Here is a 15,659-nt window from a genome sequence, read left to right as displayed (position 1 = left end):
GCACAGAATTACCTTTGTGAGTGCAACAGAAGGGGCAGCACTGACAACATGTAACAAACACAGCTCTGAGGTCAAGTTCCGGCTGTGCTCTGGATGAGGGGTCTGCCCAGCTCTGAGTACCAGAAACACCTGAGCACCCCAAGCACACCTGGGACTCTGGGAGTGACATCAATCTAAAACAGCTGTGAGGCTTCCAAGCACTGAACTAACAGAAAACACACGGAGAGATGTTCGCCTGTGTCTGCCTGTTGTCTGTATGTTCCTACCAATGTAAATAAATCTGGTACCTTCAAGAACTGTGAATGCAGCAGCTGCTGCAACGTTGTCAGTTCTGTAATGCTTCACAGTCCTCAGATTGCTGTTGCAATTATGACCAGTGGAACAAAAAGAAAAACCTTTTAAAATTGTCCATTAATTTTGTACATCTCTTTTTGGAATTTTCAGCTCTGAAAATTCAACTGGAATGCCTCAGAATGATTGCTCTGAATTTTATGCATCTAGGATCAGAACCTATTTTCAAGAGAACAGGATATATAGATTTGTGTAATGGTGAATATATTAAGCTAGTTAAAAATACATTTTCTTCCAGTAACCCAGGAAATTGTGTCTTTTCAAACCAAACAAAAACATCATCAAGATACGAGCAAAATGTATTTGCATTTGCACTGTCTATGTGCTTGTGGAGCCACACACCATTTTAGAGAATTTAGCATATGACTTTTTGGAGACTCTTTGGTCTCAAAACATCAAAAATTAAACTTGTTTGAGAACTCACAATGATTATATTGTTTACTTACAGCTACGTAGCCCTTCTCAGAGGTGAGAGCCTCAGCAGCCAGTAAATGAGCTTGCACTAGATTTCCTATGTGAACCCAGTTCATCTGAACTTTGTGATTCCCGAATTTGAAGTTAAAAAGTCTCCGCTGGATATTTATCTGTAGAAACAGAAAACATGAGATAATTACATTATACCTTTATTATGCAGTATAACATTAATTTTGTGTCAACCCAAATACTTGGAACTTGCTGTATTTGTGTACAATTGCAACACAAGAAAGGTGTCACAAGAAAAAAATCCAACTAGTGGGTGGTTTTGTAAATCAAAGATGGTTGCACTGATAGGCAGTGGCAAAATATGGTGACATTATACTGTTTAGCAGAAACTAAAGTGGATATTTAAAAGACAGTATTTCCATTAAACAATAGGGATGCAAACCTACTTCTTTTGCCATGGCATTTCAGCCTTCCATTTTCTCTTTTCACTGAAAAGCCCAGCTTGATCCTGGCCCGCAGTGCTGCTTTCCTGCTGTCTGTTACCCTGCACCACATCACCTGTCCCTGAGCTTTCACCACATTCCTGCAGGAATGGTTAAGAACTGCAATCAAGGTACCCCACTTGTGTTATGCCCTTACAACTACTCGTGGTGTCCTCCAGAGCTGACTACAAAACACATACGGCTACTCGAGGCAGGTGCCGCTGCTCTTCTGGTCCATAGATGCCCGGTGGGCGAAGCACACATGTGTGGAGCTTGTCCCCTCCTTGGAGAGAGAGCAACAGGTGATTGTTAGACAGCTGTGATGGCAACATATGGTTGACACACACTGTCTGAATTTTACACTTTCAAAATTAAGGCTCAGTCTGACCATTCTGTGTGGTTCAGCTTCCTGGGAACCTGATTTCATTGTTGTGCAAAACTGAATTCAGTAGCAGTGACAGACCTGAGCTTAGCAGCCTGGAAAACCAAATCCCATAAGAGTTTGAATAGGAACAGGACAAGTCAAACTTTCCTCCTGCTTGATTGACTTTTTCTATTTATTACAGAGAGAAGTTTACAACTTATATTTGTCCACTCTAGACATGTGCAATACTGGAAACAGACCACTCAATTTGCTATATCCAGACTCCGTGCTTGCTTGCAGATCAAGGGCGCCATAAAGGAATGGAAGAAGTCTCCTAAACAGAGGCTTTCAAATGAGTTTGAATATTGTGAATCAAAATTAATACTCTAAGATTGACATGTGAATGAGTAAGCAGACTCCTCTGACTCCTGAGAACAGGCACAATGACACCTTTCATACGGCCAAGAATATCAGGTCATAGGCATTTGCTCAGTAGTTAATCAAGGATGCTAAAATTGAATCCCCAACTAACTTACGTTTGACATCTTTTCTGTTAAGAGAAATCAGTAGGAATAGCAAAATATGTATCTAAAAGCAAGGAGACGTATTTCCCTTGCCATGTTCAGATAGATTTTTAGCCACAACTATTCATGTTGACTAGAAGTCAACATGTCCCTGATATTACCAATCTCTTTAGGAAACTGGGACTATTCTTCCCCAGACACTTGTGAGCCGTGGGATTACAAGAAGGACCCATTGGACAGTGCTGACAGATTGGTATTATCAGAACAGCTAATTATCCACCAAAGAGAGGAGTAGAATCAAATAAATCCTTATTTCAGTTAAAGTATCCTATTGATAAATGAGCAACCAGAGAAAGGAATGCCCATTAGCACTCCTAATGATAGAAAACCCCCAAATACTTTATATGTACCTTTTAGTAAAGTTCCATTAGCAGCAAGAACCATTTGGTCTGCAATTGCCTTGGTTCTAGAATAATGATTAAATTGCTATAAAGAAAGCAGAATAAGATAATTATTAAATTATATTAAACTTACTGTTTCTGACTGACATTTCAATCTAGCCAGCTCACAGGTATCAGCTGAGCAAAACAAAACTAGAAATAATAAGATTTAGTAAATATATAGTTTGTTTATGACAAAAAACAGACTTAAAAATTAGTGGCACAAGCTTAGCTTCAGAGGGAATTTAAGTCCATTAGTATTTATTTAACTCACTTCTTGAGCTGAATGTACTGAGAACATCTGCAGTAAAACAACTGCTCTCAGAACATCCTTGGCACAATCTACCCTTTGGAGCACAGTAAATGCCACACCATCCCATGAACGAAGTACCTTTTCCAGTGGAAAATATGGTACAGTTTCTTCATCTCCTTCTTCTATAGGATTCCCTCCAAACACCACATTCACTGTACTGGTATATATCAGTCTAGGGATATTTCTTTGTTTGCAGACTACAATGATACACAAAATAAATTATTTTAAAACAAAAATAAAGAGGGAGAAATAACTGAACTGGCAGATTTTCTTTTTGAAAACAAACATTATGTTTATAGAAAAAAAGTATTATTTCAATTTTAACATTACCTTATCATTTAATATAATATTATCTTCCATTCAGCTGGAATTTTTCATCCCAAATATCTGCTATGTGAATATTACACCTTGTGGTCACCAAATGTTTCATGATGACATACCTGTAACTATCATATCACTGGTTTGCAGTCATCAACTGGACAGAGGAATTATCTTCATGGGGGAAAAACTCCTCCTTGAGAAACCTTTCTTAAAACACGTTCATTTTACAAATTGAACACAAAGGAGATGAGTAAGAACATTGGTGTGGGACAGCCCTTGGGGCAGTGCTGTGGGGACCAGCCACTCCAAGGCTTTGCCCTGGGTCCCATGAGCTGCCTCTTGCACCCCATTTGATGGAACATGCAGTCACACAGGAGCACAGGCCAGCTCTGCCCACATGCCACAAAACTGCCTTTGTCTCAGTCTGCTCATAAGTGACAAATGATGTGTTAACAGGAAAACACACCCTGCTAGTGTATAATCAGCAGTGCTTCAAATACGAAGAAAATTAATGTTATATGCAAAACAAAGACTTAATTACAGATTTCAGTCTTGTGTAGCTAAATTCTGCTGCATATATGTCATTGCAAACTTGAATAATGTAAATTTCCTTTTTATTTAACAATATTCTTAAAATGGAAGTGAATTAATATTCAAAATCAGGAATGTTTAGAATGTACAGGGCAGTCTTTCCAGCTGGTTCATTGGCTCATTTTGAAAATCATAAATGTTAATTATTGTTGTAAATATTTGGGAAAAAATACAATAATAAGGTGTATGATTAAAATGTAGATGAACAGGTTCATGCTCCTCCCAGCCTCTTGATTTGCTGGGAACCTATGGAAATTTGACATGACGTGTTTCTGTGGGTTTGGAGGTTGGGGTGGGAAGAAGGGAATATGTGGCAACTCTTCCTTCTAACTCATTTAGAGCTTTACTTGCCTACTATTCCATTTCTGCATTTTTTTCCAGAAATAACACACAGGCAGCATGAAAATTAGTCTAAATAAAAACTGATCTTGCCATTTTTATGCTTTTTTTTTCTTTCCTCCCATTTGGTTTTTGAAAGAAAAACAAAGAGAAAGTAGCTTTGGTATTTACAGTACACTCGGAAAACATTCTTACTGGAATTGAATATACTGAAAGAGATCTACTGGCATCTTGCAGAGACAGTAGTTAAAAATCAGTATGTAATAAAAAGGGATCACAGATGAGCAGAAAGGATGGAAGATTTTCTGTATTACTGTGATAAAATAATAGCTAAATATACTTGTACTTCTATGGTGCCTGCTACCAAATGTTTATGATACAACAAACAGTACAACAGCTCTCATCTTAGTTCTATGAGGAAAGAGGGTAACACTGCTCCATTACATAGAGTAAAGGGAAAAAAATTAACCAGTACATGGAGGAGAGCTTTAGTTGGACTGCCAAGGAATGAAGTCCACATTGAAAATCTATCCCCAGTTCAAACCAGTGGCAAGTCTACCAGCTTGGGGCCTGCAAACCCAGGTTTACATCATGCTCTGACAGGAGGGAGAGAAGAGCCTCATTTTAGTGCCTGATCTTCACAGGAAACATCCAGTTAGAAAGTTTTTTTAATTCATGGTTTGGATCAGATGCAGAGAAAGAAAATCTAGGTACCTACCATCAATTATTATTTTTGTGCCGCCAACATTTATGGATTCAATCTGATCTTTCTTTTGAAGCTAGAAATAAAGTTTGCACAAGATTTAATTATCAAACAAGTAACATTCACAATATGATGGTTACAATTGCCAGATCTAGAACAGCTGAGGCCTTTTTTTAATATTTGTTACAGTTCTGACATACAGTGATTTCTGGCAGTTCTCGTGTTTATTGTCTTGTTTAGTGTATGAGTAAAGAAAGTTGAAAATGAAAGATAAAATGCATCTAATGGGAAATAGCAATGCTTCAATATTTTGTCACACCCCAGATAATCCATGATACAGAAACAAGAATTACAGGCAGGGTTATGCTCCCTGAAAGCTTTCACAAGTTCTTGTTCCAGTGGCAATCTGTCCTGTTCCTAGAAATAAATCAGTAGGTTCATGACTTTTTTGATAACACCCTCTGTGAATATCACTGTTATTCAGCATAACATGTTGACTGAGGTCTGTTTCCTCATGACTGAATTCACAAGAAGAAAATACATCAGTATTAGTTTTAGAGCAGTGCTGTCACTCTTCTTCAAATCAGAGAAAACGACTGTACCTTCTTATCCAAGATCTTAAAACTGTGATCTCATTATTCTAGAATATTTTGTAGTACGTTGCTTTCACACTTTGACTTTTATTATTTAAGGAATACCTCCCTTGTTGCCTGTATGGATGACTTGACCTTTATAACAATTTCTGTCTGACATAAATACCATAAAATTACATTCTTTGTTACATGCAGACAATTTTTTTCTTTCTCAAAGTAACCAAAGAAAACTTTAGGAGATGGTACTTGCTTGTTCCAATCCTGACATTCCACATGCAGCTACATGGAAAACACAGTCAACCCCTTCACATGCTTTGAACACTGCTTCATAGTCCCTCACATCACCCTGTAAAATGAGAAAAGAATGGAGTTTTGACAGGCAGAGCTCCTTACATTCTCTCTAGAACTATATTAACTATGGCCAGTAAGGAAAATCTAAAGCTATTCTGGTCTATTTTTCACAGTACTTAACAACAATTAAATAAAGCATTATGAACAGGCAGAAAAATCAATGACTAAGAATTTTGCCAGTATTTTGTTGCAAAACAAAGATGACTCTTGTTGGCTTTGATTATAATGCGTATTTTCACGCTTAGTCCTGCAGCCTCCAGCCTGGCAAAACTTGTTTGACTTGAATGGGAGCAGCAAGGGCTGGAGAATCGAGCCCCAGGGACAATAAATCACAGCAGGAAGGGTTCAGCTGTTTGCCTTGGAATCACCAAATAAGAGAACCCCGTTTCTGTTGGCACCTTGACACCTGATTTGTGCTGCTTTCACAAATGTCTCTTTTTAAGGTTTATTTGTGGTGCACTGTATGATAACTTTAATTACAGTTTTACACAAGAGTGAAAACCCTAATACACTCTATATGGATTTAATACTTTATTTAGTGTACATTAGTGTATTACAATCACATTTATGAAATTCCATTTATCACTGAACACACCTGTATCTAGTATTAAATGCTATGGTGGGGTTAGAGTATTGCATTTTTGTATACCAGGTAATGCTACATTAACAGTACTCCCCATACATACAGATATCAATAAAAATATAGTACCTTGGTGTTCAGAATTCAGATATTTCCAAATATTAGATACTATATTATTTCCTGTAATGAACTTGTCCTGAAAAGCTTTTCAGTAAATGTTTTAATCAAAGGTCCTTAAGAGGAAGCCTTGACAATGAGCATCAGACATGTAACATACCTTGAAAAAATCTGCTCCGCTTGGAATTTCCCATTTAGGTTTCCGTACATCGAACAGCACAACAGCAATTCCTGAGCTAACGAGGGCACATCCCAGATTGTATCCCAGGTAGCCCCCACCTCCTGTCACCATTGTCCTGGTGCTCCTGGCAGCCAGCAGCCCAGCAGGCTCCGGCACTTGGCTCTCACAGGGCTGGCTGCTGTGGAGCTCTTCTGTGAACCCCTCTGGCATCACAACTGCAACAAAGAAATCTCTTGAAAATTCCTGCATAGTGCTCTGAGATCTGGGTAATTTCAATTACTTTCACATTACAATGGTCCTATACTAGTTTATTATCTTAATATGTTTAAAATGTATAAATTCATAATTTCGCTGATGGGCTGTGTATAATGTGTAATGAGTCTGAATACTTTTATATTCCAAGATTTAGTCTTTTCCTCATATCACTAAATGTCGTATTATATAAAATGAAGAGAAATTACAGAATTTTAGAGCCATTATAATTACCTAACCTTAACAGCTATGATTGCATTTTTGAATGCTTGGTTCAATCAAACATTTTACCTTTGAAAACTCATTAACTTCTGATACATTAATGCCAAATAGATGTTATCCTACTACTCAGGAAAATAAACCAAGACGTTAGATAAGGAACATAAGGAAGGATTCATTCTACTTTTAAAATTCACTTTATTTCACATTTGGGTCTTCAGCAATGATAAAAATTTGTTACCATTTTAAGCTTTTCTGGTTATACATGAAATGTATTTCGTTTTCTGTCCAGTTCTCACTAACTTTTGACCAAAATGTTCTCTATAGGCATTCACAGGCAGCTACACTGACAAGGGGCAGAAGAGATAAACCATCTGCCCTGTGGGTTCATCTGCTTGGGAAAACGGATTAGAATATCATTCTAGGATAACAACTCCATGGGAATTACCCATCTGTACACCTTGTTCTGTATTGCAAATTAGTTTATTCTACATTGATCACTTCTGTTTAGAAATTCACTTATCTTCTGTACCTCAAATGACTGGTATTCCAGACCACAGTGTTGTCCAAGAAATGAGTCCATTTAATTCTCCCACACAGAGAGCCCCTGCTGTCCTAATTCCATGCTTGGCCTTTGCACATTAGGATCTAGGCTGTTACACCCTCAAACAGAAACCCAGAAGAAATAAATCTGAAATCAGTCATGTCACTGTAAAGTGGGAGCCAAACTGGGTGCCTGCAGGCTATTACAGGAATATGGACCCAATCTCTGCAGATTATTTTGGTTTTCTCATAGCAGGAGAGGTCCTCATATGAGAGGAACCTCATAGTTAAGTACAGCTCGCTCTCAGCCATTTACACCAGGCTTCAGCAGAGCTCAGGCAGAAACTGGGCATGGCTGGTAGCTGGCATCTCTGTCACTTCCAGGGTGACAAAAAAATTCTAGAAAAGTAACACAAAATGCAGCCACAGCACACAAAATTATGGACTACCTTTGCTATTGCTTAGTTAATATTTTATAACTTTGTTTGCGATATTTTTCTTATTTTATATCTTGATTTTTAGATTTCAGACACAGGAAATTACTATATTCTCCATGCTGTTACATGGCTTTAACACCAATGACAGTTCACTCAATTCAGCAAAGTGAGTGGCTTAACAGTGTAAAACACAAGCTCCTTATGTTGAAAAACATCCTGACATTTCAAAAACGAAAAACAATCCACATTTCAAAACAAAATTTAAACTAGAACTAATATAATACAACTGAAAAAAGTATGCTGTCTTGTTCAAGCAAGGAAACATAAATTTGTACTCCTGGATTATGCTACGCAGGAGTCTTAAGCCATATAAAATTCTTTTTCCTTGTCTTCTGAGAAAAAGCATCTTTTTATACACTGTAAGGAGACCTAAAGTTAAGCTTATCACATATACTACAAAAAGACATTTGAGAAATGGTATATATTTGAATACTTGTCATTAGTATCTCATGAAGATTTAAGTAAGCTGGAGGTCACATGAAAGAGTTTAAAGATTTTTTTTTTTAGTAATCTCTTCAAAAGCACTAATAGCATTAATATATTAATCTGCTTCATGGAATTAGAAAATTGTTTTCAAATTTCAAATGTAAACAACTTTCTTTAAAAAAAATACTTCTTTCCAGAATCAGTAGCTCTTTTTTCTCTGAATTTATAGGAGCTATTCTGATTTATTAATGTATTCTGCATGATAAGCATAGCTACATCTCATGCAGCACATGCAGTGTGAGTTGCTCGTAGCTCCCCTACTGTCATTTCAAATACCAGAAGTGTTCTAATTACTTCCCATAAAAAGTTAGAGTCAAACATATCAGATATTTAAAAACAGCCAAAGTAGTAGTAAGTACCTGTGGTAGAATCCTGCTGTCAGCACTGTCCCAGTCCTTCCTGTCCAGGTAGGAGGGTGAGATGTCTCTTTGCTGGACAATCTGTGACTCAAGGGCATCAGGTACTCTCAGGCAGACAGAGAAGTTCACGTGTGCTCAGGTCTTTTGCTGTTCCTGCTCCTTTGTAGCTGGTGGTTGGGCTGGGAGCCAAAAAAGGGCAGGGCTTAATTAGTACATAATTTACGTTCCTTTTCAGGAAAAAAAAAATTTCTCCACATCAGACCATTCTTAACAGGATGGTACCTCTCACTGACCTGGTAAAAGTGTATGACACTACACAACATAAATATACCCTTGGTATATTGTTATTCTGTAGATAAACTGTACTAGAGTTTTCCTGTAGATAGAGAAGAACTGTACTAGAGAAGAAACAAAAATCCTGTTTGGCAGTGCTACACAGCACTTTCATCCTGACTTTTCTATCTCCATCCCCTACCCAGTTTTGTATTTGCAGAGAGGCACAAGGGTTGTTCTCTGCCTTCCAAGATGAATGAAGGTAATAAACTACCTTGTGCACACCAGAACAGGAAAAGGTGATTTACTGTTAAATAATGCATTTAAAATGAACGATGAATTAATGAAATTATTAATAATTATATATGTTCTCTGTCCTAAGGTTTTAAAGCACTTTTAAAACACATATGCTTTTGCAAATTAAACAATGAGAAATCAAAGCCAACATTTTTAAATGGGTGTGTCTAAAATTAAGTCTCAAAACAGTAGTTAAGATGCTAAAGAAACACTCCCACATCTAAATATAAATTACTACAATTTTCAGTGTTGGCATGTTAGAAATATCTCAAGTTCATAGGTAACCAATTGCAATTTAAATGTAATTTAATGTTCATGTGCTGACAAGGAAAACGTATCTTAGCATAACATGTATGTTCCAAAGTCCCTACAGTCGGCATTAGAACCGGCACCTCTGAACCTGTCAAATTAATCTGCACTTCTTGGATTGCTGGGTGACAAGCTCAGCTCACAGTAAAACCCCCAAGAACACCAAATTCTCTGTTTTGAGCTGTCCACAGCACTGACAGTTTTCCCCATTTAATGCAAGAAATAAAGTGCCCACTCTCTCACTGAACTATTCCAGAGTTCCTTCACAAGTCAAAGCAGCTGGTCAGCTTATTCAGGGGATATCAATCCCTCACTCTTCAGTGAAATTTAACAAAGAGTATTTTAACTTGGCTTTGGTTTCCACCTTGGCAAGAAGGGGACACCTCAGAGGAGTTCTCAGAACTGGTATTTTGTACCTCTCCTGTTATGCTTATTCTCTTACCTTTAGTAAAGAGGGGTGCCCATATTTTATTCAATGAATCCTGCTTAGTATTTCTGAAAGAAACAGAAGCTAAAGTTTCAAGGAGAGAAGCTGCTGCATTAAGATTGGGAGCTTGCTTTTGGTCTTGTATCACAATTCTATACTGCCTTTTTCTATTTTTTCTCCTGTGACCAGTCATAGGTCATGTAGGCACATAGAAACAAACAAAACATCCAGTACTTGTAGCAGATGACTATAAAATACAGCAGGAAGGTGTCAGACAGTTTGTCCATTTATTTACATGGAGAAGGTCCATATTTCTGAAATGTTGTGTTGGCTTACCAAAATGTTACTGACATCCACATGGTAAAGCAATGTTGAAATGTAATTGCACTGTTTCAAAGAGGAACCCAGGAACTTACACAAGTTCATTTCAAATCACATGCTGGTAGAGCCAAGCCTGAATTGAGTAAGGAGGATTTGGCATAAGACAGACAAGACAATCTCTGTCTCCAGCATACAAAGCCTGGTCCCTGTGCTAGTTCTGGGCACTGCTGGGTTCTGGACCCCAGCAGGGTTTCAAACCATGGCCCAGAAGGCAGATGTGGAGACCAGGTCTGAGTCTCTGTCACTCAACAGGTCCTGTGAACTTCACAGCTCTGCCCTCCCAGGCCACAGAACAGGAGCTGTGCTCCAGCTGTGAGCTAACAGGAACCTGAAGAATGGTTTTCAAGTGTGGCAGATGCTATGCAGAAAGGAGCCTTTAACAGACGTAACCAGAGCATGAAGAGCTCGACAGAGGTGTGAGTTAAGGTGACAGCCGGATATTTGGCGTGAGTCACAGGCAGGATGGGACATTCTGGAGGGCCCAAGGGCAGAGGAATAGCAGAAAAGAAGAGACTAAGCTCTCTTAAAGCTACTCAAGGACAGGGTTTTGCTGAAATAGCTGCAATATAAAAAATACCCTCTCTTCATTTAACTTATTAAAATTTTCTGAATCTAAGCCCTCAATTAGTAGAGTTGTCCAAGCTTGCCATGTGTTTGAGCACCTCCTTGTGCACTTGTTCACATGCAGATGCCCCATCACAGGTACTGACAGTTCGTGAACTCAGAGTGGTGAGACTCGTTTGGACAGGGTGCCAGAGCACTGATCCCCTCTGCAGCTCCAGAGGAGTCTGGGCAGAGCTGTTGTAGGGTGTAAGTACTTCTGACTAAGGGTACTTATCTCTTTGTGACTACAAAAACAATCACCCTCATAACAAGGACTGAGTCTAAAACAACAGAGAGCCGAGGGAAGGGAACTGTCATCAGTAAGATATTCACTCTTTATGTGAGAGAAGATAAAAAATGTTAAAAAACATTTAAATCAGGTCTTGCAATGTTAATGGAAAAGAGGAAAACAACAGAACTCTATGTCTAGCTGTGCTTATAATTTTTGGTCAAAAAGATAAATCATGGGATCTGAATTTGTGAAAGGAAGCTTCAGAATATTTTTCATATAACCAAATGCTAAACATTGGTACATATCAAATATTTCTAAGGCATGAAGTCATCCTTAAAAATGCTTACCAACACAACATTAATGCAACAACAAATATAATACCCAAAGTGTTATGATAATACAACATTCTTCACATTCCTTGCTAAGTTAGAGGAGTAAGACACGGGGAAAGCAACTTACCCATGTCATGCTCCAAGTCCAGGCCAGAAATGAAAAGAAGATGCAGATCCTTATTCCTCGCTGCAAAGCTAAGAGATCAGGTTCTTCTTAAATCCCTCCATTCTTCATTAACATACATAAATATTCTCACTCTCTCCTTCCTTTTCCCTGTTTCTTTGTGTATTTGTGTTACAGTTCTGCATATTTCACTGTATCCTCATGGAGGGAATAAAGCACACATAAATACAGCCTTGGAACGTGCCACATAAAATGCTTTTCAAATGACTTTGTTCTCATTTCCTTTGCATTCGTGGTTACTTTGCATGTTACACAGATTGATTTACAGGTCAAATGAAATGATAACTCTGAGCCTGCATTGCCAAGTCAGGATGGAATTACAGGAAGAAACAAAGCAACTTCTCACAGCACCAATGAACATCCCTGTATTAGCCCTCGGGTCTCTTTAAGAAGAGGAGAGTTTATGCAAAATTTGAAGGGAAGGAATACAAATGCATCATAAATAAAAATACTGTGTTACATTGTACTGAATAAAGGCATGTTTCTATACAATTAGCAGGGATCGCAGCCTGGCTTGCTACACACAGGAATCAGAGACAACAAAAGTGTCAAACAAACTATACAGATGCAAGTTTGAAAGAGATTATAACCCCACTTCCAGCAGGTTTGTTATTTGCTAGTTCTCTATTTGGAAAAACCTTGGTACCACGTTGGGAGTGGCCATGGTGACAGAGGCAGCCCATGTCACTGAAAGGATATAAGCTTGTGGCTTACAAGGTCTGCCTAAGCTACTGACCAAATTCTGGGTAGCATTTAAGATTCTAACAGATGAAGTCTCATATAATGAGTCAGGGATTATCAGTCTCCTTATAAATTACTTCTATACTTAAAACCTAAATGATCATTTTTGTAACAGGGAAGGAAAAGGGTGTTTTCTGATGCTGGCAATTTTCTGGAATTGAATTTTCCCTTCTTCCTCTCTCTTCATATTATTTAACTAATCAGGAAGCAAACATCTCATAAGCGTCTGTTTGAGATGGCTTCACAGAGGATCAAAGGTCAATGGAATGAAATATACATCTGATATACATCTAATTTAGATGCATTTAAATGATTCAATGAAAATTCCAGTGACTTAGTTGTATTGACACATTTGGGTGCCTAAAGTCTTGGAACTTTGTGGTTACAGATCTAGATACATGCTAGTAATAGCAACATGCTTACAGGACACAGAGAAATTCTTACTGAACAGAATTCTAAAGGACACCACACACTGCCATTACCTTCCTTTGAAGCAGCATGAACTGCTGGGGGTGACTCAAATTCAGGCATATTTCGATGGAGGAATTCATTACTTGGCCAAGCTGTCCCACCCCTCTTCTGGAAGCTGTCCCCTGAAGCAGCTAAGGCTGAACCATGCACAAAGGAGTTCCTGAACTGCCAGTCCTTGCTAAGGAATGGTTTGTGAACATCTGCACCAGTTAAACCCAGCTCAGCAGCTGGAAACTGGAAATTATAGCAGTACATGAGCTGCTCCACACGGAAATTCCCAGCTGTGAAAGCAGCACTCTTTTGAAGGGGGTCACACACACGTGAAGGTAGTAACTGCTTTAGCCATTTGTCTTTAATTCATTGCACACAAATCAGCCTATTCAGTGAGTCACAGCAATGACATGACTTGCAAACGAGCTGGCAGAAAAATATGCATTTGGTCAATTATAAAACTCCTCTTTTATTATGTCTTGAATACAGTGAGTTGCATTCCAGCAAGCACAAACCAGGAAAGCAAATGACACAGAGCTGACAGATCGACACTGAGGTCACAAACCGAGTATTACTCAGGTCATCCCCACTGAGGCATCTCCTGAAAATGTCTTCCTGGCTGAGCAGCCCTCAGACTGATGGGAGCAGGTAGGATGAGAGTTTCCAGGTAGGTAGTAAGGAGACAGAATCTGTATTTTAAAGGAAGGATCTGCTCTGAGGAGGTAGCAGGACTGACCAGCCTGCAGGACCACATGGCTTCGGCTGCACAGGCTGAACACGCAAAAGAAAAGACCTTGGATGGGGTGCAATGGCTCAGTGCTGTAATATCTGACTATTTTCCAGCTTCTGTGCTCATACAAATTCTAACATCAACACTTGCTCCTTACTTTTCATTGCATTTTTCTTAACAGGAGGCTGAGAAGCCCTTAGCTCACAGCACCAGCAAGAGAAGGCTCTGGGTTCCCAACACCTACTTCGAGTGTGAGATCATGCTCAGGAGAACGAGAGCAACGTGCTGTGCTCTGCCCACAGAAACAAACGCCCAGTCCAAGCTGAAACAAACAGCTCAGTGATGAGTATTCATGTAGGCTGCCCCAAATTTAGGGTTACAGATCCACTATCAGCCAACAGAGACACTGTGTAAGTGCAATTGTTTTGATAGAGTAAAACCTCTGAACACCAAATATTGTATGGTGGGAAAAAGGCTCTAAATGAGAGCCCTGACAATTGCAATCTAACACAACAGACTGAAATACTCTGATGCTTATCCACATTTGCAAAATCCAACATGTTCATTATGATCTTATTTCACAAAGAGCCTCTGATACCACACACCTGCATAAGTGTAATTCATTTTAAGTTCTTTTAAAGTACTTTTATAGGAATGTAAGAATCTATGCTGCAGTACTGTGACATTTCTTAAATCCTCCAAGGAACTAATAAGAAACCCTTTTTGGCAATACAGAAAGCTCATCCTTTCTACCTGGATTTACTGTTTTAACATTTCTGTTAGTACAAATCCTCATTTTATCAGTGATCATCATCTATTATTTCTATACCCCAAACAGAAATGTAACCAATCCTGTTAACTTACAATTAACATTTTCATATCAAATCATTTCAGCAGTTACAGACATCCACAAACAAAATCACAGAAGGTGATGCATAGCACAAAGCACCAGTTTAACTGCAGTATTCCAGTGAAGGCTGGTACTAACAATGGAAGGCTGGAGTCACCTGGCTCAGAGCATACAACAGTAAAAAGATACATTTATGATAGAAATAATTTTCAGTTCTTTATAGAGATAAAAGAGATAAAGGGACAGAAAAGACACTATCTCCCATATCACAGGATACCCAGTCATCCCCATAAGCTGGCACTCAGGAGATGCAAATGGCTCTGAATAAGCACAGATCGAGTATCTGAATTTTGAAGTCTGAATCCATTTTTATTATATTACATATATTAAACACCTGAGATGAATTTCTAACCCTCTAAAAGACAACAGTGAACGTCTACAAAATACTAATGAGCTGTCATTACAGAAATCAGTAAAAAACAAGTATAATTTCATAAATCAACTAGCACTAGCAAACATATTTTAAATCTTTCTAGACAGGAACTGTGTAAGAACAGAATTGCTCAGAAGATTGGCAGTGTCTGGTTATACAAACACAACCAGGCTACACCAGCAACAGGGTATTACTTTCTTGCATGTCTGAATTTCTGAATCATCAACTCTAAATCTTTCTTTACTGCCAACATGAAAAGCAGAGTTGAAATAATTATTAGCAAAACTTCTCTGTGCAAAAACATGAATTACAAGCTTTGTTTTCTGCACTAAGGTTATTTCTTGGACTTTCTATGCAAAACTGGCATAAAGAATTC

At 38.4% G+C, this 15,659-nt stretch overlaps 1 protein-coding gene across 1 annotated transcript in view; it reads right to left on the bottom strand.

Moving 5' to 3' along the window:
- The window catches only part of SDR42E2 (short chain dehydrogenase/reductase family 42E, member 2), a gene marked incomplete at both ends in the record, with an annotated part of 31,019 nt that extends 24,235 nt beyond the window's left edge, over positions 1 to 6,784 (bottom strand). The window contains 7 exon segments of the mRNA XM_082292088.1: positions 798 to 935; positions 1,457 to 1,539; positions 2,555 to 2,630; positions 2,976 to 3,094; positions 4,867 to 4,927; positions 5,695 to 5,790; positions 6,653 to 6,784. Coding sequence (XP_082148214.1) covers positions 798 to 935; positions 1,457 to 1,539; positions 2,555 to 2,630; positions 2,976 to 3,094; positions 4,867 to 4,927; positions 5,695 to 5,790; positions 6,653 to 6,784 — 705 coding nt within the window.
- Positions 6,785 to 15,659: the final 8,875 nt, after the last annotated feature.

This window comes from Coloeus monedula (assembly GCF_965178545.1).
Source record: "Coloeus monedula genome assembly, chromosome: 16".
NCBI classification, from domain to species: Eukaryota; Metazoa; Chordata; class Aves; order Passeriformes; family Corvidae; genus Coloeus; species Coloeus monedula.
Note: the sequence above shows the minus strand (reverse complement) of the source record. Positions and strands in the feature narration are given on the sequence as shown.